Here is a 27,832-nt window from a genome sequence, read left to right as displayed (position 1 = left end):
ACGTTCTTCTAAGCGGTTGTCCCCTCTTTTCCCGAACTGTGAGCAGCTCGCCGCTGTGCATGCCGGGAACACAGAGCAGTAATGGCCGCCACGGAAAAGAACACTAAGGAGAAGTTACTGAATGTATTGGATGACTTAGAGGTGCTGTCTAGGTATGTTGGTTAGCTGTACGTGTATGTATGGATCTATATACACATCGCTGCTCTTTTACTCCCCCAGTATGTGCAGGCTTCATTGTAATTCATGTGTACACTCATATACATCCCTGTATTGCAATGGTCTCCAAACTGTGGACCTCCAGCTGCTGCAAAACTACAACTCCCAGCATGCCCGGACAGCCTTCGGCTGTCTGGGCATTCTGGGAGTTGTAGTTTTGCAGCAGCTGGAGATTTTGGCTGTCTGGGCATGCTGGGAGTTGTAGTTTTGCAGCAGCTGGAGCTTTCAGCTGTCTGGACATGCTGGGAGTTGTAGTTTTTGCAATAGCTGTAGGTTTTGGCTGTCTGGACATGCTGGGAATTGTAGTTTTGCAACAGTTGGAGGTTTCGGCTGTCCTGGCATGCTGGGAGTTGTAGTGTTGCATGAGCTGGGGGGTTCAGCCGTCTGAGCATGATGGGAGTTGTAGTGTTGCATGAGCTGGGGGGTTCAGCCGTCTGGGCATGATGGGAGTTGTAGTGTTGCAACAGCTGGAGCCCCCCCTCAAATTAAATTTTTGAGGGGGGGGGGGGCGTATTCCAGCGCAAAATAACTTATCCCCTATCAAAAGGATGGGGGATAAGTTATAGAACGCGGGGGGTCCGAGCGATGTGGCCCCCTGGAATCTCCTGGACGGGGTCGCGACAGTCTGCAGGAAGTGAAGTTTTGTCCCCAGCAGAATGCCGAGGCAGACACGCCCCCTCCATGTATCTCTATGGGGTACATGGAGGGGGTGTCTCGGCCGCCGCGTCATGCAGGGACGGAATGCCCCCTTTCCAGCATAATGCTGTGGCCCCGTCCAGGAGATCCCAGGGGCCCCAGGGTTCGGACCCCCCCGATCTTTAACTAAGTTATATTGCACTACAGATGTCCTTTAAAACACATAATGTGTGTGTAGTCTTCCCAATTAGTTGTATAAGGGATACATTTTTTTTGCGACATTAAACATTAATAACTCTGGAATGCTTTTAGTTATCATTCTGATTCCGAGATTGTTTTTTCGTGACATATTTTACTTTAACATAGTGGTAAAATTTTGTGGTAACTTGCATCCTTTCTTGGTGAAAAATCCCCAAATTTGATGAAAAATGTAAAAATTTTGCATTTTTCTAACTTTGAAGCTCTCTGCTTGTAAGGAAAATGGATATTCCAAATTAAAAAAAAATTTATTCACATATACAATATGTCTACTTTATGTTTGCATCATAAAATTGACGACATCAGAGGGCTTCAAAGTTCAGCAGCAATTTTCCAATTTTTCACAAAATTTTCAAACTCACAATTTTTCAGGGACCAGTTCAGGTTTGAAGTGGATTTGAAGAGTCTTCATTAGAGATGAGCGAATTTACTGTAAATTCAATTCGTCACGAACTTCTCAGCTCGGCAGTTGATGGCTTTTCCTGCATAAATTAGTTAAGCTTTCAGGTGCTCTGGTGGGCTGGAAAAGGTGGATAGAGTCCTAGGAGACTCTTTCCTAGGAATGTATCCATGTTTTCCAGCCCACCGGAGCACCTGAAGGCTGAACTAATTTACGCAGGAAAAGTCATCAACTGCCGAGCCGAGAAGTTTGTGACGAATCGAATTTACTGTAAGTTCGCTCATCTCTAGTCTTCATATTAGAAATTCCCCACAAATGACCCCATTATAAAAACTGCACCCCCAAAGTATTCAAAATGACATTCAGTCAGCGTTTTAACCCTTTAGGTGTTTCACAGGAATAGCAGCAAAGTGAAGGAGAAAATTAACAATCTTCATTTTTTACACTCGCATGTTCTTGTAGACCCAATTTTTGAATTTTTACAAGGGGTAAAAGGAGAAAATGTATACTTATGTTTGTAGCCCAATTTCTTTCGAGTAAGCACATACCTCATATGTCTATGTAAATTGTTCAACGGGCGCAGTAGAGGGCTCAGAAGGGAAGGAGCGACAAGGGGATTTTGGAGAGTACGTTTTTCTGAAATGGTTTTTGGGGGGCATGTTGCATTTAGGAAGCCCCTATAGTGCCAGAACAGCAAAAAAAAAACATGGCATACCATTTTGGAAACTAGACCCCTTGAGGAACATAACAAGGAATAAAGTGAGCCTTAATACCCCACAGGTGTTACACGACTTTTGCATATGTAAAAAAAAAATAATAATTTTCACTAAAATGTGTTTCCCCCAAAATTTCACATTTTTTCAAGGGTTAATAGCAGAAAATACCCCCCAAAATTTGTAACCCCTTCTCTTCTGAGTACGGAGGTACCCCATAAGTTGACCTGAAGTGCACTACGGGCGAACTACAATGCTCAGAAGAGGAGTCATATTTGGCTTTTTGAGAGCAAATTTTGCTCTGGGGGCATGTCTCATTTAGGAAGCCCCTATGGTGCCAGGACAGCAAAATAACCCCCACAAGGCATACCATTTTGGAAACTAGACCCCTTGAGGAACGTAACAAGGAATAAAGTGAGCCTTAATACCCCACAGGGGTTTCACAACTTTTGCATATGTAAAAAATATATATATATATATTTTTTACTAAAATGTGTTTCCCCCCCAAACTTCACATTTTTGCAAGGGTTAATAGCAGAAAAGACCCCAAAATTTGTAACCCCATCTCTTCTGAGTATGAAGGTACCCCATAAGTGGACCTGAAGTGCACTACGGGCGAACTACAATGCTCAGAAGAGGAGTCACATTTAGCTTTTGGAGAGCAAATTTTGCTCAGGGGCATGTCGCATTTAGGAAGCCCCTATGGTGCCAGGACAGCGAAATAACCCCCACATGGCATACCATTTTGGAAACTAGACCCCTTGAGGAATGTAACAAAGGGTACAGTGAGCATTTACCCCCCACTGGTGTCTGTCAGGTCTTTGGAACAGTGGGCTGTACAAAATTTTTTATTTGCACAGCCCACTGTTCCAAAGATCTGTCAGACACCAGTGGGGTGTAAATTCTCACTGCACCCCTCATTACATTCCGTGAGGGGTATAGTTTCCGAAATGTGGTCACGTGGGGTTTTGTTTTTGTCAAAACCACTGTAACAATCAGCCACCCCTGTGCAAATCACCTCAAATGTACATGGTGCACTCTCCCTTCTGGGCCTTGTTGTGCGCCCCCAGAGCACTTTGCACCCACATATGGGGTATCTCCGTAGTCGGGAGAAATTGCAGTACAAATTTTGGGGGGCTTTTTTCCCTTTTACCTCTTGTCAAAATGAAAAGTATAGGGCAACACCAGCATGTTAGTGTAAAAAAAATTTTTTTTACACTAACATGCTGGTGTAGACCCCAACTTCACCTTTTCATAAGGGGTAAAGGGAGAAATTGCCTAACAAATTTTGGGGGGCTTTTTCTCCTAAGTACGGCGAAACCCCATATGTGGCCCTAAACTGTTGCCTTGAAACACGACCGGGCTCCAAAGTGAGAGCGCCATGCGCATTTGAGGACTACATTGGGGATTGCATAGGGGTGGACATAGGGGTATTGTACGCCATTGATTCCCAAACAGGGTGCCTCCAGCTGTTGCTAAACTCCCAGCATGCCTGGACAGTCAGTGGCTGTCCAGAAATGCTGGGAGTTGTTGTTTTGCAACAGCTGGAGGCTCAGTTTTGGAAACACTGCCGTACAATAAGTTTTTCATTTTTATTGGGGTGGGGGGGGGGACTGTGTAAGGGGGTGTATATGTAGTGTTTTACTCTTTATTATGTGAGTGTAGTGTAGTGTAGTGTAGTGTAGTGTTTTTAGGGTACATTCACACTGGCGGAGGTTTACAGTGAGTTCCCTGCTAGGAGTTTACGCTGCGGCGAAAAATTTGCAGCAGCTCATACTTGAAGCAGAAAACTTACTGTAAGCCTGCCCGTGTGAATGTACCCTGTACTGGATTATTATTATGGATTATTTTATTTTATTTTTTATACTTATGTCAGCAAAAATAGAAAAATCTCTTCCATTTGTACATAGCACAAAGGGTTAATGTCTAGTAATCCTGGAAAGCAAGAAGCATGCAACCTCCTTGTCTTCTCCAAATCGCTGTTCCATCGTCCTGTCAACAAATATTCAGTTTCCTTGTGTGTGGATACGGGTCCTAGGAGAGGACACACTTCCTCTCTGATCGCCAGACTTCCACCACTTTACCATCTGATCTCTGCACTGTAGATTAAGGTTTACAGATATAAAAGCGACAAAACTGCTTGAACAGAGCAGATTCCAGCTGTTCTATTCTAATATACGCGACCTAGAAAGTCACAGGCGGTGCCTGACTGGTTTTGTCATTGTGACTTCATCAGGGGTCTGCCCTGTTGTAGAATTAAAGAGTACCTGTCATCATCTAAACTTTCCCTGATCCCCCTTCCCATCTGTCCCTTTCTCTAACTATGCCTATACCTGTGTTTATTGAGGTTTAAAATGCTGTGGAAATACACTTTTTTTATCCCTCTTCATTAGCTCAGGAGCACTGTCTTTCTGAGGGGTGGAAGGAGGCGGGTCCCGGCAGGCATGATGTCACATGAAGCCTGGCTGGGGCTCTGCTTCTGCCAGTCTTCCTGTATGCTGCTTTCCCTCTGCAGCAGTGTTTCCCAACCAGGGCACCTCCAGCTGTTTCAAAACTACAACTCCCAGCATGTAATGACAGACCATGCAGGCTGGGAGTTGTACTTTTGCAACAGCTGGAGGCACACTGGTTGGAAAACCTTGTTAGGTTCTGTTATCTAACTAATATTTTCCAACCAGTGTGCCTTCAGCTGTTGCAAAACTACAACTCCCAGAATGTACTGATCACAGAAGGGCATGCTGGGAGATGTAGTTATGCAACAGCTGGAGGGATCGCAACTACAACTCCCAGCATGCTGGGATTTGCAGGTTTGCAACATCTGGAGAGCTACAGTATAGAGACCACTGCAAACTGTGGCCCTCCAGATGCTGCAAAACTACAAATCCTAGCAGGCCCAGACAGCAAACAGTTGTGTGGGCATGCTAGGAGTTGTAGTTTTGCAAGATCTGGAGGGCTAAAGTTCACAGACTACCATATAGTGGTCTCAAACTGTAGTCCTCCAGCTGCTGCAAAACTACAACTCCCAGCATGCCCAAACAGCTGTCTGGGCATGCTGGGAGTTGTAGTTTTGCAGCAGCTGGAGGACTACAATTAGAGACCACTGTATAATGGTCTCAAACTGTACCCTGCAGATGTTGCTAGGCAACTCACCGGCTTCCGTCGGATCCAGCCGCACGTCATCTCCGCCCGCCCATCTCCGTCGCCGCAGCCTCCGTCGCCCGCCCGAATCGATAAGTGGATCTTTGGCGCTGGTCCTCTGTCGTTTCCCCGCCCTGTCCCACCTATTGTGGGTGGGCAGGACGGGGAAAACGAAAATGAACCCCCCCCCGTTCTGCTATTGGTGGTCGCGTCTAGACCACCAATAGCAGGGATAGGAGGGGCGGCACCTCACTCCTATGCCTTCAGGGGCTCGTGGGTGTCTTAGACACCCGCGATCCCCCTTATATTCCGGGTCACCATAGACCCGGAATGACCCGGAATCGCGCAAATCGCAAGTGTAAATTCACTTGTGATTTGCGCCAATCGCCGACATGGGGGGGGTCTGATGACCCCCCCTGGGCATTTTCGATATCAGCAGTCACCCCGGTCCCCGCCCGGCGCGGACTGAAATTCCCACGGACGTACTCATACGTGCCTGGTCCTTAAGAGGTTAAAGATATGCCCTTGGACGTTGTGCAGATGCAGATTTCTAATACTAAATTTTACTACTTAGAAAACCCAAAGTATTTTCTCCTACTCCGATATTTTGGATGAAAGGGGAATCTTACCATTCTTATCAATTACTCAAAAGTTTGCACTTCCAACATCGGAATTTTGTGAATACCTACAATTAAGACATTACGTAACATCAATACAATTGCCATATTCAAAACCACAATCAATATATATAGTATTTTTTTTTTCTAATAAATGCACAGCCTCCAAGGGTATAGCAAGGGCTTATAAATCCCTTTTGTCTACTACTGATTTTCCAGCTTCTTGTAGGAAATGGGAACAGGACTTTGGGAGAACTTATAGTAATGAACAATGGTCCTATTTTTTTAATTTAAATTCTAAGGTGTCACATAATGCTTTGCACCTGAAAACAGCGAGGAAAATGATGTATAGATGGTACATAACGCCATATAGATTGTCGCAAATTGACCCTACTTGCTCCGACAAGTGATGGAGATGTAATGGAAAGGTGGGTACCATGTTCCACGTTTGGGGGAAATGTAAACCTATCTTTTCATTTTGGGAAAAAGTCCATGCATTTATGTGCCAAATAGTGGTTTACGCCTTCCCTTGGGGACCTGAGGTGGCGCTCCTCCATCTGGGGCTTACTGAAATCCCATTATCAGATATTACTATAGCAATTCATCTTTTGGCAGCAGCAAAGTACCTAATATTCAAAACTTACTGAATGTAATTGAACTCAATTATATTATGGAATGATCTATTGCCCTTGCTACAAATCAAATACTAAGATTCTTTAAATGGTTAAAATTTAGGCACAAATAATATAACATCCTCCCCTTTTCTTCCTCCCCCTTTTTTTTTTCTTTCTTTTTTTAATGTATATGTATTTGGGGAACTCCCAAAAATATGTTATGTAATTCAAACCTATATTGAAACTACTTTAATTAACTGTATTGACTTTGGTATAAAAAAAAAAAAGTAAAGTATTTCCCAGTAGGGGAAGCATTCTTAGATGGGATCAGGGTGCTTACTCATCTGCCTGATCTTTCCCTATTCCCACTGCCCAATGGTGAACAGGGTTACCGCTCCTCACTGCTTCCTGGTAACATAACAACATGCAGGAAAAGAGGGGGTTAGCAGCAGTGACCTGAACACCATTAGAACGTTAGTGGCTGGGAATCAGGTAGGTGAGTGCATTATTTTTAAGGCATCCTGACACCATTTAAATAGTTTTTCACTTCTGTGAAAGCACCTTCACTAATGCTCCAGGTTTGCTATAACATGGCAGTGTGCAATACAACCTAACACCTAAGACAGATATATTTAAGGCATAATCTCATGTATTACTTTGTCTCTGTATTGGCTGTTTTCCAATATGTTTTTCAGAGAACTGATAGAATTGTTGGCACTGTCAAGGAGTCAGAAGTTAAGTCAACCTGGAGAAGAAAATCAAGTGAGTATTTAAAAACATTATCGGTAAGTAAAGAATCAGGGAGAGTTTTTTTTTCCATGGGAGCCAAGGAAACAGTACATTGTTCAGTAGCTCCTGTAGAGAATGACTGGAGCGGTGGCAAACATGCTCAAACCACTTCATTCTTAGGGTATGTTCACATGGCGGAATGTCCTTGCGGATTTTGCCAGAATATTCCATGCGGACATTCCGCTGCGGCAGAGTCCCTTTGATTTCATTGGGGTTCTACTGCACTGTGCGCACAGCAGAATTTCCGCAGCAGATGTTTCTACCACGGAAATCCTGATTCTGGTGTCCGCTGAAAGAATAGACTTGTTTATTTTTTTCTGCAGATTCCACTTGGAAATGCATTACCATCTATGAGACAGCGCATTTCTGAGACCTAGCGCACACTGATGCAAATGTGCAGCATGTTTTCTGGTCTGACATTCAGCACATTTTCCGCTGTGTGAACCTGGCCTAAGAGGAGGCAGAGAGGCCCCAACGCTCATACCACCTGGGGAGTTCAGCACTAGGCAATATTCAGAAGTCCTATGCAAAATGAATAAAGCAGTGTCTGAGCATGCCTATTGCTACTCCATTCACACAGTGGTCAATTTGCCACTTTTCTCATGATCTGTGGGGGTCCCAGCAGTTAGAGCCACACTGGCCAGCTAGTTTCCCCTATGCTATAGATAGATGATAACTTTTAATCATGGAATGCCACCTTTAACACTGTACCTTTTGGCATACAGAGCTTCCCCTCTGCTCCCATATGCCCGCTTACTTCATATATATTCAAGACCCCCTTTGTCCATGTGAGCAGAGAGTAAGGCGGTAGAAAAGCCGGCTCCTGCCTCCATTGTGTAAAGCTGGCTATAACATATTAGCAACGAAGGTGAAACATCACTTTAATCTGGTTCACCCACACTATAATCCTGTATATTGGGTTAAGTGTAGGTGAACCAGCTGTCAGTTTCTCTTTTAAAGAGTACCTATGATAAACTTATCTGTACCTAATCCCCCCCCCCCCCCCCCCCATCTGTCCCTCCCTGACTCTTCCTGACTCTTCCTGACTCTTATCTTACCTTTTTTGTTTTCTAAAACCCCTTTTCCTACCTTTGTTAATACCTTGTTAGTTACTCACTTTGCTGTAGTCTGGCAGAGAGGAAAGGGGAGTGGCCTAGCAGGCGTGATGTCAGCTGAAGCCTGGCTGGGCTCACTTCCGCCCACCTGCTGCAGATGGCTTGTAATCAGGTGAGGGGGGGGGGTTGTATCATGTGCTGTGCCCCTGCTTGTAATTGGTTGGGGGGGGGGGGGTTGTATAGTGCGCTGCGATCTCCTCCTTGTAATTGGCCGGCATGAGTCTGAAATCAATGAGCCGGGAAGGGGGGCCCTCCAATGTAGGGAGACCCCTAGTGGTCAGTTTCTAAAAATAATATATTATAAAGATCCATTTTTGTTAATCACATGGTATTAGTAAGTGGTTTCTAATACCTTGATTAACAAATGTATAACGTTTTTTTGGTGACAGGTACTTTTAAGGTTCTGGTCACAGGTGCTGTATTTTGCTGCTGCGTATTTTCCTGCCTATTAAAGTCAATGGGTTGCAAAATGAGCTATAGAAAATACGCAGCAAAATACAGCACTTGTGACTCTACCCTAAAACCGAAAACGATAAATGTAAAAGGCATTTTAAGTGTTTTGTTTTTTAATTCCCAAGAAAAAGGTGACTAGTGAATTGCTTTTTACTTTAATGGCACCAGGATAGTTTTTGATTATAACATAGAGCTGTGTCATAGTAATGACAGTGGAATATGTAGCTGTAGCCTTACTTACACAGTTTCCTTTACTTTACTCATAATTGACTTGTGTAGTTTGAGAGCCGTAGTAGGGGTGTTATGAGTGATTTTCTCATCTGGATACTTCAGTGTTAAAATAATCATTCCTCTGTTTTCCACCATTTCAGATTTTGGAGTTATTAATTCAGAAAGATGGAGAGTTTCAGGAGCTCATGAAGGTTGCGTTCAGTCAGGGCAAGGTTCACCAAGAAATGCAGCTCTTGGAAAAAGAAGTTGAGAAAAGGGACAGTGATATCCAGCAGCTGCAAAAACAGCTAAAGGAGGCTGAACACATTCTGGTAAGAGAATTGCCCTGAGACTCTCATGATCAGACTGTTCCTGGAACTCTGCCAGAGGTCGCATACACGTGCATGAGACCTCCGGCATCAGAGTTTTGGGAAGTGAGACTAATGCTTTAACCCCTTCCCGCAAATCGATGTGTATAATATATACGTCCATGTTCTCCGTGACTTTCCCCATGACAACCGTAAAAAAAATTAATAAACACCTTTCCAAATGTATGGCTTTATATCAGTGCTGCCTCCTCTAAAATAAAAAGTGATCAAAATGTCCCATGTACTTCAAAATGGTACCACTAAAAATGTCAACTCCTCACGGAAAAAATTTGCTATCACATAACATTGTTGGTATAAAAAAAAATATATATACACCTCTCAGAAAATAGCGATGCACTATCAAGATTTTTTTTTAATCAAAAATGGTTTTTATAGTATAAATATGATAAACCATCAAAATACACTGTAAAAAAACAAATCAATAATCTTGCCAAAATTACTGCTTTTTGGTAATCCCTCACTAAAAATGGAATAAAAAGTGATCGAAATTTCAGACATACCCCAAAATAGTACTGTTCAAAACCGCTACTTATCCCACTGCTCCATTGGTGAAAAAATAAAAACGTTACAGATCATAGAATAGGGTGACACTAACTAACTAAAAAATAGGAAGACCCAAAATCCACACGCTGCTCCGTCATGTCTGAGGCCTGTGTGTGAGTCATGTAGCGCACAAGGGCCACATATAGGATATTTCTAAATATGTCAGAATTAGGGGAATAAATATTGAGTTGTATTTTCCTGTCAGCACCCGCTGTGTTGCAGAAAAAAAATGCAGCAAAATGGCATATTAGCGGGAAAAAAAAATATTTTTTTTTAAATTCCACTTTGCTTTAATTTCTGTGAAACACGTAAAGTGTTAATAAACTTCCCAAATATCATTTTGATTACATGGAGGGGTGCAGTTTTTAATAGGGGTTCTTACATACAGGCCCCTGAAATCCACTTCAGAACTAAAAAGATCTGATTTTGAAATCTACTCTACAATTTTTAAAATTGCTGCCAAACTTCTAAGTCCCATTACGTCCTCAAAAAGTAAAACTACTTTTAACAAATGATGCCAACATAAAGTAGACATATTGTAAATGTGAATTAATAACTAATTTATGTTGTGTGACTATCTTTCTTAAAAGTAGAGAATCTGGAATTCGGGCAAAATGCTGAAAATATAGTTTAACATTAAATGCTGAAAATGAACCTTTAACATTAAAGGGGTTCTCCACCATAAGGTGATTTTAGTACATACCTGGCAGACAGTAATGGACATGCTTAGGAAGGATCTGCGCTTGTCTTGGGGATAAATGGCTATGCTGTGAGATTACCATAACACTGTTGCTAGTTTTTTGTGAACTGGTATTTCCTGTTTGAGTTTCCTTCTTTGCCTACAAATCCCATAATTCCATTTTCCTCCCTCCCACACATCAGCCACCCCACCCACTGAAACATAAATGAGCTGCATCCATTCATAAGACCTGTGGTTTTCAATCAGGGTGCCTACAGCTGTTGGTTCAGAAAAATCCAGCTCGCTCCACCAATGCACCCCCGACACGGATCCGCACCCAGCCCGGTGCACATGGATTCAAATAAGAAGAGGAGATGATCCAGCGTGGGTCAATAGAAATCCAGACTTTATTGGAACTCACAGTAAAAGCAGTAAAAGCAACCAGCAGATCAGACGCGTTTCAGGCGCATGCGCCCTTCGTCAGTGATGTCATCCATCTGCACAGGTGTCAGTTAAATACCGACCAGGTAGTGGGTGGAGAGTTAACCACCAATTAAACTACACTAGGACCGCTGACAATGGTGCAGAGGAGGATACTAATACAAAACATAGACAAAATGTTAGTAAAAGTACAAGAAGCTAAAAACAATGCACTAATATGCGATTTTGCATAAATGGCTTGCACCACACAGGAAAATAACATGGTCATGTGAAAAATCATAAAAATGTACATTAGTTATAATTCACTGTGAAAGTGGAACAAACGTGTGTGTGTGACTGCGGCGCTAATAATGGAACAGCAATTCTCTCTTTAAATTCAAGCCCTTCGGTGCACTGGTGCCCAAGGTGAATTGCCAGAACGCCTCACGTTCCAACAATTTTCGCCGCACACAACCGCCACGAGGTCCTATGTGAACACGTTCAATAGCATAAATTTGAAAATAGTTAATGTGGCCACCATGTACAGTTTTAAAATGTAAAGATGCTGCCGATCGGTTTCTTACGGCATTGCTAGTTATGTCATTGATATGTTCCAGCGCTCTGATCCTAAGTTTCCTGGAAGTGGAGCCTACGTATTTAAGTTGGCATTGCGAACACTCAATGACATAAACTACATTGTGGTGGTTACAATTAATATAGTCTTTTATCTGATAATTTTTAGTTTGCTCTGCATTGGAAAATTGTGTGCATAATTTAGCAAAATTACAAGTTCTACAAATCCTGCCGCCACATTTAAAAAATCCTCTATTACTCAACCAGTTATTTCTGTTAACTGTGTTGGACAAAACCAAGCTAGGGGAAAGAATATCTCCCAGGGTTTTAGCCTTTTTTGGGACTATGTGACAACCTTTGGATAATATTTTTGCTACAGTTTCATCCTGTCTCAGGAGATGGAGATGTCTATTGATAATATTCTTGACCTGTGTAAATTGAGGAGAATAAGTAAGTGCTATGACCGGTTTGTTCTGAAAATTAGAGCGACTGTGTCGTGAACAGTTAATGGATGGAGAAATTAGACGAGAACGGTCCTTTTTAGCAACAATAGTTTTAGCTCTGGATAAAGTACGTTTGGTGTAGCCTCTATTCGCGAGCCTACGTGAAGCCTCACTAATTTGAGACTCGCAAGTGGAGGGACCACTACAATTTCTTTTTATCCGTGTGAATTCTCCTACTGGAATAGCCCTGATGGTATGTGGCGGATGATTACTATCAGCTCTGAGAATAGTGTTACCTGCAGTGGGTTTGCGGAACGTTGAAACAGAAATGATGTGATCTGGTGCTGAGCTGAATTCAAGGTCAAGGAAGGAAATGCTGGATGGGTGTGAATGGTGAGTGAATTGAAGATTGTAGGAATTATTATTAATGTATTCCAGGAACAGTGGTATGGCAGACATATCACCCTTCCAAATCAGGAGGAGATCATCTATGAATCTGCCATACCACTGCACGTGGGAAATAAATGGATTGGATGTAGAAAAGAGATACTTGGATTCCCAATATGACATAGTCAGATTGGCTAAAGAAGGTGAATGTCTAGCGCCCATGGAAACACCACTCGTTTGAATGAAGAACATGCGGTCAAAAGAAAAGAAGTTATGTGTCATGAGATACCATGTACTCATTTTAACAAATTCTTTTAAATCAGAAGTATAGTCGCTGTGGTTGTCCAAATGGTACATCAGTGCTTCCATGGCGACATGCCAGGGAATACTGGTGTACAATGAGACAACATCACAAGTTAACCAACTGTACTCTGACCTCCATGTTAGATGTTCGAAAGCTCTAAGGACATCTCGGGAATCTTTAAGATAACCAGGGACCCTTTGTACCATGGGCTGAAGCATTTGATCAGTCCATATGGATAGTTTTTCTGAAAGGGAACCACAAGAAGATACAATCGGTCTCATAGGGGGGGGTGAGATTAGTTTATGGGTTTTGGGTAGGCCGTACATGATCGGGATAATAGGTTCATCCACCAGCATGTATTCCCTGTCCCTGTTTGAAATGATGGTGGGATCACACCACTCTCACGAATTACTTAACCAAAGAAATTATTCCGAGAGGTCTACGGATCCGGAAAATTCCTAACATTGTCTATTGTGATGAAATGCTGAATGAGTGGAATGAGGCTCTTACCATTTGTTCCAAAAGTATTATGAGGACTATTACTAAATTCGAGTCTCTCAGATTAGAGACCCTCACAGAGGACATTGACAAATTTAAGAGTGAAGCTGAACTGTATAAAGATTTACCTGAATATAAAGATTTCTTGGATAAAATAAATGAGCGCATTAATAAAATGGAAAACCACATTATGGAAACTAAAAAAATCAAGTTACAGCGGGACATACGGGACTATGAAACCAATCAAGTCTATGCGTGGGGCAAATGGGAATCAAGTGAACCCAAATCTATTCTGAAAAATAAAAATAAAAATTATAGAAGAAGAAATCGCAACCGTAAACCAAAAGTCACGTTTAGCTCATCTGAGTATGAAACGGAAGCCAATGGAGATAGCACAGAATCGGACACTCCACAGTCTTCAGCTGTTCAACAGCGTCATCTTTCAAAAAACTCCAAACGCAAAGGAAACCCTCCCGGAGGGGGGGAAGAAAACACAACAGACGTGGCCACTCCCAGATTGAGGAGCCAAGTGATGAAAAATTAACAGTGCTAAATTTATCTAATAGGACACTTACTCCTGATCAAATCAGTGTCCTTAGTAGGGGAATGAATTTCTCCCCATCTAACGATTTGCAAATCTTTAAAATGTTATGTGAAATTAATAAGTTTGTACGAAATTTGACAATCAAAAAACATTTTTTCGCAGATATTGTTACGGATTACAATGCACCTATTTCTCGTAATAATTATGCTAACGAATTTTGCGGATTACATTTCTCGGAGCAGGTGGCCTTATGTACATTACAAGATTTAGCTGCAGAACAATCAGATGCAGTTACCAATAGCAACCCTGCTCATAGAAATGCTAACCCTTACTTTTATCCTCTTCAATCTAGAACTAATGGTATGGATTTATTCCAAAATGCAGTGGAGGTGGATTTAATTGCATTAGGTAACAGTCGATCAGGACTGCCCAACAAACACCGTAACCTTTCGCACAGTGAAAATGCCGCTCTCAATGAACTCAGTATTGCAGATGATATAGTCATTAAAATGTCTGATAAGGGCGGCACAGTCACTGTGATGGATAAAACGATTTATATGCAACAAATTAATTATCTACTTTCAGACACAAATGTATACAAAAAATTGGATTCCAATCCTACCGCCAAGTTTAAAAATGAGTTGGATAAACTGCTGAGTGAAGGGGTTAGTTTGGGCGTCATTTCAAACAGGGACAGGGAATACATGCTGGTGGATGAACCTATTATCCCGATCATGTACGGCCTACCCAAAACCCATAAACTAATCTCACCCCCCCCTATGAGACCGATTGTATCTTCTTGTGGTTCCCTTTCAGAAAAACTATCCATATGGACTGATCAAATGCTTCAGCCCATGGTACAAAGGGTCCCTGGTTATCTTAAAGATTCCCGAGATGTCCTTAGAGCTTTCGAACATCTAACATGGAGGTCAGAGTACAGTTGGTTAACTTGTGATGTTGTCTCATTGTACACCAGTATTCCCTGGCATGTCGCCATGGAAGCACTGATGTACCATTTGGACAACCACAGCGACTATACTTCTGATTTAAAAGAATTTGTTAAAATGAGTACATGGTATCTCATGACACATAACTTCTTTTCTTTTGACCGCATGTTCTTCATTCAAACGAGTGGTGTTTCCATGGGCGCTAGACATTCACCTTCTTTAGCCAATCGGACTATGTCATATTGGGAATCCAAGTATCTCTTTTCTACATCCAATCCATTTATTTCCCACGTGCAGTGGTATGGCAGATTCATAGATGATCTCCTCCTGATTTGGAAGGGTGATATGTCTGCCATACCACTGTTCCTGGAATACATTAATAATAATTCCTACAATCTTCAATTCACTCACCATTCACACCCATCCAGCATTTCCTTCCTTGACCTTGAATTCAGCTCAGCACCAGATCACATCATTTCTGTTTCAACGTTCCGCAAACCCACTGCAGGTAACACTATTCTCAGAGCTGATAGTAATCATCCGCCACATACCATCAGGGCTATTCCAGTAGGAGAATTCACACGGATAAAAAGAAATTGTAGTGGTCCCTCCACTTGCGAGTCTCAAATTAGTGAGGCTTCACGTAGGCTCGCGAATAGAGGCTACACCAAACGTACTTTATCCAGAGCTAAAACTATTGTTGCTAAAAAGGACCGTTCTCGTCTAATTTCTCCATCCATTAACTGTTCACGACACAGTCGCTCTAATTTTCAGAACAAACCGGTCATAGCACTTACTTATTCTCCTCAATTTACACAGGTCAAGAATATTATCAATAGACATCTCCATCTCCTGAGACAGGATGAAACTGTAGCAAAAATATTATCCAAAGGTTGTCACATAGTCCCAAAAAAGGCTAAAACCCTGGGAGATATTCTTTCCCCTAGCTTGGTTTTGTCCAACACAGTTAACAGAAATAACTGGTTGAGTAATAGAGGATTTTTTAAATGTGGCGGCAGGATTTGTAGAACTTGTAATTTTGCTAAATTATGCACACAATTTTCCAATGCAGAGCAAACTAAAAATTATCAGATAAAAGACTATATTAATTGTAACCACCACAATGTAGTTTATGTCATTGAGTGTTCGCAATGCCAACTTAAATACGTAGGCTCCACTTCCAGGAAACTTAGGATCAGAGCGCTGGAACATATCAATGACATAACTAGCAATGCCGTAAGAAACCGATCGGCAGCATCTTTACATTTTAAAACTGTACATGGTGGCCACATTAACTATTTTCAAATTTATGCTATTGAACGTGTTCACATAGGACCTCGTGGCGGTTGTGTGCGGCGAAAATTGTTGGAACGTGAGGCGTTCTGGCAATTCACCTTGGGCACCAGTGCACCGAAGGGCTTGAATTTAAAGAGAGAATTGCTGTTCCATTATTAGCGCCGCAGTCACACACACACGTTTGTTCCACTTTCACAGTGAATTATAACTAATGTACATTTTTATGATTTTTCACATGACCATGTTATTTTCCTGTGTGGTGCAAGCCATTTATGCAAAATCGCATATTAGTGCATTGTTTTTAGCTTCTTGTACTTTTACTAACATTTTGTCTATGTTTTGTATTAGTATCCTCCTCTGCACCATTGTCAGCGGTCCTAGTGTAGTTTAATTGGTGGTTAACTCTCCACCCACTACCTGGTCGGTATTTAACTGACACCTGTGCAGATGGATGACATCACTGACGAAGGGCGCATGCGCCTGAAACGCGTCTGATCTGCTGGTTGCTTTTACTGCTTTTACTGTGAGTTCCAATAAAGTCTGGATTTCTATTGACCCACGCTGGATCATTGCCTACAGCTGTTGCATTAGTTGCAGATTGATCTCTCTCCCACCAAGTGATCGCTCCACCCATGGAAGCAGCCAGGCTCCCTGTCATCAGCTGACTAGTGAGTCATGTCTCGGCCGCATTGCAAGCTGGGAAAAATCTGAGACAACAGTCATTTTGTATGCAGAATTGTGAGAAAACTGTCACACACAGGTACAGACACTATATTATGAACTACACTAAGTTTACAGCCCCTGTAGCATAGTCAAATAAAAAAAAATCCTGGAATACCCCTTTAAGAATTTGTCACGAAAAAACATAAGTTAGTATAAGTTAGTGTGCTGAAGTTATAACATTAAGTGGGACAGGTCAGATTTAAAAAATGGGTCTTGGTCATTAAAGGGGTATTCCAGGCCAAAACTTTTTTTTTATATATCAACTGGCTCCGGAAAGTTAAACAGATTTGTAAATTACTTCTATTAAAAAAATCTTAATCCTTCCAATAGTTATTAGCTTCTGAAGTTGAGTTGTTGTTTTCTGTCTAACTGCTCTCTGATGACTCACGTCCCGGGAGCTGTGCAGTTCCTATGGGGATATTCTCCCATCATGCACAGCTCCCGGGACGTGACATCATCATTGAGCAGTTAGACAGAAAACTTCAGAAGCTAATAACTATTGGAAGGATTAAGATTTTTTAATAGAAGTAATTTACAAATCTGTTTAACTTTCCGGAGCCAGTTGATATATATAGAAAAAGGTTTTGCCTGGAATACCCCTTTAAGGTCAAAATTGGCAACTGTTGCCAGAAAGTTGTAAATAACTTCTAATAAAAAATCTTAATCCTTCCATTACTTATTTTTTATTTTTTAAATTTCCTTTCTGTCTGACCTCTGCTGACACCTCTGTACATTTTGGGAACTATCCAGAGTAGGAGCAAATCCCCATAGCAAACCTCTCCTCTCCTGCTCTGGACAGTTTCTGACATGGACAGAGGTGTCAGCAGAGAGCACTGTGGTCAGACAGAAAATAAATTCAAAGAGAAAAGAACTCCCTCTGGAGCATACAGCAGCTGATAAGTACTAGAAGGATTAAGATTTTTAAATGACGTACAGGTACGCCCTCAGTCCTTAAGTACCAGTATGCAAGGGCGTACCTTTACGCCCTTCGTCCTGGTGGGGTAAAAAAAAAAAATGTTAATGACTCACCAGCATTTTAATTTTGATAGTTCAGACAGTAACCCATTTGGCAATATCAAATATGTAAAAAAATATTTTAACTTTTTTTGTTATAAAATAGGAAAGGGGGTGGGGTGTAATCTTTATTGGGGAGGAGTTTATTTACATTTTAATAAAGCTTTATTTTTATTTTTTTACTTTTTTTTATAACTTTATATAGCACTCCTATACACATAGGGGTATGTGCTGACTGGAGAGCATTGCACCTGTGTCTAGTACTCTTTACATTAGGGTGCAATGCTCTGCACATACCCCCATGTGTATAGCAGCGTGTATGTAGGTACATATACACTGCTATACACTTGGGGGGGCGCTCCATAAAATTGAGGCACGATGTAGTGTGTCCACAGGCAGCATCGGGGGAGGAGAACAGTGCAGCAGCTCCTGATTGGTGGATCAGCAGAGGGTGGGACAGGGACTTCACGTACAACGGCTGCGGCGGAGAGAAATAGTTGAAAATGTTACTGCAGAATCCGACAATAGTTTACCATACACACAGAGTAAAACTTGACCAGTTGTGCATAGCAACCAATTATATTTCTTGATTTTTTTTTTTAAAGGCTTCAAAAAAAAAAAAAAAAAAAAATTGTGATCTGATTGGTTGTTATGGAGCAACTGCTCCACCTAATCTCTTCACCTAAATCTCTTCACCTAATTTTCGTTTTTGAAAAAAAAAAAAAAATGGTTTCTACGATTTATTCTATTATGGCTTTGTTCATATCTGTATCATGTATTTCATCACTAAAGGAAACCATAATGCAGTGCCAGATTGGTCACATGACTGTCACGGACGCTCCATCAAGGTGTCTGATTGTTGTTTGTTTGTATTTTTTATAACTACATTCAGCTTGATAAAAAAATAAATAAAATAAAAGTATAGGATCTGTTATGGATTCCATAGTTTTAATGGTATAAGCAAGATTTCTGTATGGGAACTTCATTGGATCCACCAATAAACCATATTTATTTATTTTTATTTATTTCCTTAGGCAACTGCAGTTTACCAGGCAAAGGAAAAACTGAAATCAATTGATAAAGCAAAAAAAGGTCAGTTTACAAACTTTTACATTAAGTAGTATTTAATTGAGCTATGGAGCTAATATATATAAATACATACACTATTTGCTTGCTATGCAGAACTCACTGATCAACATAATGATTGTAGTATGAGCACAAGTTTGCATTGTTACCAATTCATGAAATAAGTGAGTGTGGGAGTCTGCCATTAGTTTAAGCCATTCCAACTGCTGACAGCCCTATACAGAAGTCAGGGAAGTGTCCAGGAGCTCATTGCATGAAGTTCTCTGTAGTTAGAGCTTCCCTGGCCCCATCTGTTGGCTATGACGGACAGGCTTATTGGCCTTCTGACTGGACGCTAGAGCAGTCAGAGGACCTGTTACCAAATGATAATTTTTATTTTTTTTTTAGTATGTGCAAATGGGTTAGTAGGGGCTGATCACACCGGTTTACAGTATTTTTGATGAGCCCCTTTCTGTTCCTGAAATGTGGGAGCCTGTATAGAGATGCCAGCAGTTTTGATGGCCTAAAGGAAAATGGTCATTTGTTCACCTACAATAAACCCAATACACTGGGTTATAGTGTGGGTGAACAGGAGACCCATGAGGGGTTAATGGATTAAATACGTACCTGCACTCCGTAGATCTGTCCTTGGCATCCATCTTCATTGAATTGCATGCTGGAGGCAGGCCCGCCGGCTCAATATGAATATTAATTGTTTCAGGTCATGTGAGCGCTCACGTGACCCGCGACAATTAATATTCAAATCGCCAATATTTTCCCCTTTACAGATAGCATGAGAACAAGTTCTGTAATTGACTTGTAATGCCTGGACAATGATCCCGCTCAGTAATTACCTGAGGGAGCAGTAGAGAGAGAGGCCAGTTCTATCTATAGCAGCCATGGAAGATGATGTGGCTGTAGTTTCTGAGGACCAGTTTGTGTCAGGCAGTTCTACCTGCTTATGGCCAACATATAGTATTTTTTATTGGTTACAAATCCTAATATGCTAATGTGAGTCTTGGTGCATTTGAGGCGTTCCCTAGCCCTAAAGTGCACTATTTCTCCTTCCCGGCCGGTGTTGGGCCTCACATCCCCTGATGAATATTCATGCTCTTTCTCTTCTGCACGTAGTGGGATCTCAACACATAGCGTCTGTGCAGAAAAAAAAAAGCATAAATATATTCATTAGGGGGTGTGAGGCACAACACCAGCCAGGAAGGAAAACCAGTGCACTATAGGGCTAAGAACCAGTGCACTTTGTAAGACTATATGGAATGGTGAAAACTGGGAGGATAAGGTAAAGAACATTTTAATCTGCATCACCAGCAGGTTAGTGCCAGTGATGCTGCTGACAGACTCCTTTAAAACCTAAATAGAAATATTGGTTTTGCATTCAGTAAGATCTCGTGTTGAGATAACACCTTTAAAGGAAAACGGTCACCCGTTAACCTGCACTATAACCCGATTCACCGACGCTCATGCCTAATGAGCGCTCACTTGACCGGCGCTTATGAATATTTAAGTCTAGCCAGTGGGCCTGCCTCAAAGTGCAAGTCAGCACGGGAAGAGGGGGACCTTCGGGGATCGGGGGCTCCGGACTGCAGGTAGGTATAGCAGTCTGAGACGCCGCATCGGTCTCCTGTTCACCCGCACTATAACCCGGTGTATCGTGTTATAGTGCGGGTGAACAGGTGACCATTTTCCTTTAAGGCCAGAAATTACTTTTTTCTTTTCTTTCTCGAGGCATAGTTTTATCTTTAGAATCAGATTACTTTAGTTTAAATCAGATTCCTCTTATAATTTCAGATAAGGGTTATTCCCTATCCATATAACACAGCTGTACTCAGTTTTAGGCAGGTCCATTTATCACAGAGTGCAATTCTCATTTACTTTTTACTTGTTCACATTTCACATTTTAGTTTCTCTTCCTGTTCAATGAACCTCAATATATCTGTGTTGTGATTTTTGAAGTTGGTTTTACACACAATTGTTTTGTCATGTGAAGGTTCCATCTCATCTGAAGAACTGATTAAGTATGCTCATCGGATTAGCGCAAGTAATGCAGTGTGTGCTCCTTTGACATGGGTCCCAGGTAAATACATTCTTATTTTATTCTATGTGCAACTTTATTATATATTCAAAATCCGGAAAGGACATTTTTAAAATGTATTGTTTTTCCTTTTGATGTGTGACTTTACCAAAATGAGTTAATATTTTCAATTAAAACGAAATATAGTGTTGTACATGGAGTACAATGCTTTAATGATCAACAACTTCCACAGATGAACTTTTTTTTTCTGTTTTTGTAGACTTTTCCATTTTGTAAAACCCTGGAAGTTAATGTATCATATTCCTGCTAAAGCTGAGAGCTGGCTATGACAGCCGGACTCTGTGAAGAGAAGACAGTGATGGTATATTACTGTCCCTTCCGATCACTGTATGCAGTGCTCAATGAGTACTGCGCATACAGATCAGCAAGAAGCGATTCTGCTTCTTCCTTCCTGTCCAGGCAATCATGTGATCAGTGGTGCCAGGTATTTGCAAGAGCTGGTTTGGCTTTAGAAAAAGTCATAAAAAAATGAGTCTAACTTCAAATTTCTTAAATTTTTATGTAGTATTTTATTTTACTGCATTTTTTTTTTGTGTGTTTGGGGGTGGGGGGGTCTGACTTATACTTGGCTTCAGTCTAAGGCCAATTTGATTTAATACGCGAGTATTACAGAGGCAGTTTGTATTGCATCTACACGTTTTGTCCTGATCGCAGGTCTGACAGGTGGCAGTTCAGGTCATCAGACTCCTGCTCAGTCCGGGACTTTTGTCTATAGTACACTAATGTGAAGGCAACTTTAGAGTTAATAAAAATAAAATCCTTACCAGAAATATTTTCTTGTGTTAAAGGGGATCCTCGTCGGCCCTACCCCACAGATCTTGAAATGCGGAGTGGCTTGCTGGGACAGATGAGTAACCTTCCGACTAATGGTGTCAATGGTCATTTACCAGGGGATGCCTTGGCAGCTGGCAGACTTCCAGGTAATTTCTTTTTTCTTTTTATACTTTCCCCCACGTACAGGACAACAAGATTCTTTGCTCTGTGTGAATCTTTGTTTCTTGGTTTTCCAAAACAGTTCTAAAACTTGCAAGTGAAAATTGTTTTATGTTCACACTTGGCAGTAATCCTAAACTCCACCTGTCCGGTATTGATGGTTTGCCTATGAAACTAAAATATTCCTTTCCTTGTTTTCAATGACCATGGATGGTTGGGATGCCAGAAACAGCAAAGATGGCAGACTTACACAATTTGTGTAACTCCTGTTGACATTATTGGGACTCAAAGAGGTACTCCTGGGAAATAAAACATAGCTACTATCCGTTGAATAGGGGATTCATTTTTATTTCCTAGGGGGACTTCTTTAAAGGGGTATTCCTGGCGAATCTCCAGTTTCGGAAACCTCCGAGTTTCCGGGACTGAGGACGTGATGTCACGCCACGCCCCCTCCATTCATGTCTATGGGAGGGGGCGTGACTGCCATCACGCCCCCTCCCATAGACATGAATGGAGGGGGCGTGGCGTCACGTCCCCAGTCCCGGAGGTTTCCGAAATTGAAGATTCAGCACCCGCATAGAATGCGGGTGCTGCAGGGAGATGGCGGGGGGTCTCAGCAGTGGGCCCCCCGCGATCAGACATCTTAACCCCTATCCTTTGGATAGGGGATAAAATGTTTTTGCCTGGAATACCCCTTTAACAGTCTCTTCTTCCTCACCATCCCCAGAAGATGTTTCTGCCTGCAGGGATGTTGAGGATATATAGTTTGAAGGTATCCCCCGTTGGCCCTGTAAGTATTCCCCTGGGTGGCAGCTATACTTACCTAGTCCCGCTACTTCGGTTGTAATCATGCCATCTTGTCACTGCTCTGCTCCCTATGCATACAGAGCAGACCGATGACACGGGCTGTGTCCAGGCTGTCAATCATGCTGAGGGGTGTGATTACAGCATGAGCAGATATAAGAGGATGGCTCCTGTCCAGAGGACTACAGACACTTTAAAACGATCTATTCACACCATCCCTGCGGGCAGAAATGCCTCCCAGGTAGTGCTGGGCAGTATGACCAAAAATGCATATCACCGTATTTTTGTATTTAACCTCCTCCTCCCTGGGGAACTAATCATGTGTGACTCTGGTGCTGCTCTGAGATGCCGGCTGCATGCGCTTTAAATGAATAAGATGCGGCCGCGGTGGCGCTGGAAACGATTAAAGGAAAACTGTCAGATATTTTCTCCCGCACTATCCTGGTGGGTAGTGCAGGAGACACTGGTTCGCCCGCAATTGTAGTTTTATTCTATGTGTATATCTTGCTGTAACTGGCACGGGCGGGGCTTCTGCAGCTAACTGGCACTGACGTCAGCACCACTTATGAATATTCATCCCCCCTCCCTCCAGTTAGAGAACAGAGGGAGAACTGGAGGGAGGGGGGATGAATATTCATAAGCGGCGCTGACGTCAGTGCCAGTTAGCTGCAGAAGCCCCGCCAGTGCCAGTTACAGCAAGATATACACACAGAATAAAACTACAATTGCGGGAGAACGGCCGGGCGGATCCGGGTAAAGTAGGGCTCGTTTTAATCAGCGTCTCCCGCACTATCCACCAGTACAGTGCGGGAGAAAATATCTGACAGTTTTCCTTTTAAAGGGGTATTCCAGGCAAAAACCTTTTTTATATAGATCAACTGGCTCCGGAAAGTTAAACAGATTTGTAAATTACTTCTATTAAAAAATCTTAATCCTTCCAATAGTTATTAGCTTCTGAAGTTTTCTGTCTAACTGCTCAATGATGATGTCACGTCCCAGGAGCTGTGCATGATGGGAGAATATCCCCATAGGAGCTGCACAGCTCCCGGGACGTGAGTCATCAGAGAGCAGTTAGACAGAAAACAACTCAACTTCAGAAGCAAATAACTATTGGAAGGATTAAGATTTTTTAATAGAAGTAATTTACAAATCTGTTTAACTTTCTAGAGCCAATTGATATATATAAAAAAAAGTTTTGTCCTGGAATACCCCTTTAAGTTGCGAGCGGAAAGCTGTCAGCTCCCCATGCAAGCGCTAAAAGCCAGGCTTTTAGCGCTTGCAGGGGGAGGCGACAGCTTGCCGCGGCTGCATCTTATTCATTTAAAGCGCAGGCGGCTGGCATCTTAACCATTTATAGCATCGCGGCTGGCATCTCATTAATTTAAAGTGCGGGCGGCTCACAGGATTATGATGATGATTTCCCCGATGTGGGGGTCAGCCGCTGGGGCTGATAATTCATTCATTTGAGGGGCCCGACTGGTATTGCGGTATGGGAAAAATTCACATCGTGCAGGGAAAAAATTTTGGTATTGGGTATGAACCGGTATACCGCCCAGCCCTACTCCCAGGGATGGTGAGGAAGAAGCTTTTACCATATAGGAGTTGCCACGCGTTCTATGTGGTAAAATCTGATGACAGGTTCCCTTTAAAAGTGAATCTGTCACTAAGTAAGAGCTCAGGAGTCACGTCATACCTTTATATAGGTTGTTGGTGGATTTATTCCCCTGAAAAAACTTTATGCATTTAGAGGTGTGGCCAGGGGGGTCCGCTCTGCCTCCGGACGGAACGCCTTTCCATTGTGGTGTCACGTTTGCTCCCTGTTTACTGTATTTTTCGCCATATAAGACGCACCCAATTTTAAAAGAGGAAAATCTAGAAAAAAAAAATTCTGAACCAAATACAATGTAAAGTATAGGACAGTGATCTTCAACATGCGGACCTCCAGATGTTGCAAAACTACAACTCCCAGCATGCCCAGACAGCCGTTGGCTGTCCGGGCATGCCAGGAGTTGTAGTTTTGCAACATCTGGAGGTCCGCAGGTTGAAGACCACTGGTATAGGAGGGAATACTTGCGTGTCCCCGCCACGCTCCGGACCCGTCACTGCTGCACTGGATGTCGCCCTCCATGGCTGTCGCCGTGTCCCCGTCGCTCCGGAACGTCTCTGCTGCCCGGTATCCTCGCTCTCAGTCGCCGCCATCACGTCACCGCTCCTACTGGATGACGGGACGGTGTGTGCGATGACATGATGACGACGGAGAGCGCCGGCCATGCAGGGGATCCCGGCACAGAGCAGTCATTCGCCGATCGGACACCGAGGAGGCAGGTAAGGTCCCTCCTGGTGTCCTGTAAGCTGTTCGGGACGCCGCGATTTCACCGCAGCGGTCCCGAACAGCCCGACTGAGCAGCCGGGTTAGTGTCACTTTCGCTTCAGACGGGGCGGTCAGCTTTGATCGCTCCGTCTTAAGGGTTAATACAGGGCATCACCGCGATCGGTGATGTCCTGTATTAGCCACGGGTCCTGGCCGTTGATGGCCGCAGGGACTGCCGCGATAGGACAGGGTTTTAATGTGTATTTGCTGTATAAGACGCACCAACTTCTCCCCCCCCCCCTCCCCTGGGGGATCCTCTTTGACACTCTGGGATTGCATGAAAGTATTTTTGCAGGGAAATAATTTACCCAACCATAATATAAAGGTATGACATGACTCCTGATGCTGATAACTATTGCGCTGTGTTGGCAGTTTTATGTAGTCTATGTTACAGCTGCACTTTATGCTTGGAAAGACTTAATTTAGTGCTCGGTAGACGCGATACATTACATGTCATACTCTGAGCCCCTTATCTTTTTTGTACTTTTAGATGTCCTGGCTCCACAATATCCATGGCAGTCCAATGATATTTCCATGAATATGCTACCTCCAAACCACAGCAATGACTTCTTAATGGAATCTTTAGGACCTAACAAAGAGAATGAAGATGATGTGGAAGTAATGTCGACAGATTCCTCCAGTAGTAGCAGTGACTCTGACTAATAATCCATTGTGGTGAACAGTGACATTTATTTATTGTCTGGCTCCGAAAAAGGAACGTGGAGCCCAACATAAGTATCTACCATATTTATCTAGAGCCTGGACTCCTTCATACATCCCTGTACACAGAAGAGGTGTCTGGTCTTGGAACATATCCTTGGGCTATGTACAGAAAACCGGTGTATTCCTAGAGATGAAGGGGCCCGATCACTCCTGCAGTTTGTAGTAACTAGAACTCCTATAGTTTTAAGCATCTTTGTGAAACACTTGAACATTATTGCAGATGTTACCCACTATACTGTTTGTATCTCAGTTGGAGCCACTGGTTGTCCATGTGTATGTAATACTGTATATATTTTTTTTTCAGAAATAGAGTATGCATATATGCTACAATGTACATAAAGATAAAGTGTGTTATTTCATACCCTTTTCTATTGTAAAACTATAGTATGGTAGAAACATTTATTTCATTAAAGAATTTTTTCAGCTTTTAAAATTCCACTTGCTTTATACTTGATATTCCCAAAGGTTGGTAAAAGAACATAAATCTTCAGTCTATAGTTTCTGTGTTTCAACATTCTGCAGTGTTCAGTACTTATGAGCTGCTGAAGTTGAGTTGTTCTTTTCTGTCTAAGTGCTCTGATGACACGTATCTTGGGAACCGCCCAGTTTAGAAGCAAATCCCCATAGCAAACCTCTTCTACTCTGTACAGTTCCCGAGACAAGCAGAGATGTCAGCAGAGAGCACTGTTGCCAGACAGAAAACAACAACTCAACTTCAGCAGCTGATAATTATTGGAAGGATTAAGATTTTTTTTTATAGAATTAATTTACAAATCTGTTTAACTTTCTGGAGCCAGTTGATAAAAAAAAAAAGTTATTTCCTGGAATACCCCTTTAATTAATTTTTAACAATATAAAAACTAGGGCTGCATGATATCACAATCGAATCGCCAATCACCATATCACAGACTCATGCAGGGTCTGGGCTGCTGCCGGTATTCAAATTTGTTTCCCAATCTGCCAAAGGCTGTCTGGGCATGCTGGGAGTTGTAGTTTTGCAACAGCTGTAGGAACCCTGGTTGGGAAACATTGTCCTAAGTAATAATAGGGGTGCTGGGGAAACATAAAAGAAAACTGATGCTCACCTAGCCCAGGTCCCCGTAGGTCTGCCGCTGATTCAGTTTTCCTCGATCCGCAGGTGTGTCATGTGTCAGGTCCGCGATTGGCTGAGCAGTAAGGTCCTGTAAGTCCCATAAGACACCAGACTGCATGGAGGAAGACGGGATCTGCAGAAGACCCACGGGGGACCGGGGCTAGGTGAGCATCACGTTGTTGTTTCAATGGCACCCCGGCAGAACATTAATGGGGGAAATGTGTCATAAAATGGGGAAAATGGGACATAGGGTGGGGGGGATTGACATGAAATGGGGGGGGGGGGGGGGGGCGGCGCAATGTGAAATGGGGTGATAGACATCATAGGGAGAATGTGAAATTGGGGGATGGATATGAAAAAGGGGAGATTAGACATGAAAATGGGGGGAATTTATCATTTCTTATATTGCATAGCGAAATTGCATTATTTACTTCTATAATCTCAATTGCACATTTTCCCCCAAATCGTGCAGCCTTAAAGGGGTATTCCAGGAAAAAACTTTTTTTTTATATATCAACTGACTTCAGAAAGTTAAACAGATTTGTAAATGACTTCTATTAAAAAATCTTAATCCTTTCAGTACTTATGAGCTTCTGAAGTTAAGGTGGTTGTTTTCTGTCTAAATCCTCTCTGATGACACCTGTCTCGGGAAACGCCCAGTTTAGAAGAGGTTTGCTATGGGGATTGGCTTCTAAACTGGGTGGCTCCTGTGTCATCAGAGAGCACTTAGACAGAAAAGAACAACCTTAACTTCAGAAGCTCATAAGTACTGAAAGGATTAAGATTTTTTTAATAGAAGTAATTTACAAATCTG

General features: G+C 42.4%; 1 protein-coding gene across 1 annotated transcript; it reads left to right on the top strand.

Annotated features, from left to right (window-relative positions):
• Positions 1-26,363, top strand: MED4 (mediator complex subunit 4). The gene is made up of 7 exons (XM_056562101.1): positions 1-152; positions 7,288-7,354; positions 9,321-9,491; positions 18,954-19,011; positions 20,990-21,076; positions 21,883-22,014; positions 25,693-26,363. The coding sequence occupies exons 1-7, from the start codon at positions 82-84 to the stop codon at positions 25,863-25,865; spliced, it is 759 nt and encodes a 252-aa protein (XP_056418076.1). The 5' UTR covers positions 1-81; the 3' UTR covers positions 25,866-26,363.
• The last annotated feature ends 1,469 nt before the right edge of the window (positions 26,364-27,832 follow it).

Source organism: Hyla sarda, chromosome 2 (assembly GCF_029499605.1).
Source record: "Hyla sarda isolate aHylSar1 chromosome 2, aHylSar1.hap1, whole genome shotgun sequence".
Classification (NCBI taxonomy): Eukaryota; Metazoa; Chordata; class Amphibia; order Anura; family Hylidae; genus Hyla; species Hyla sarda.
The sequence above is the reverse complement of the archived record's forward strand: the minus strand, read 5'-3'. Positions and strand labels throughout refer to the sequence as shown.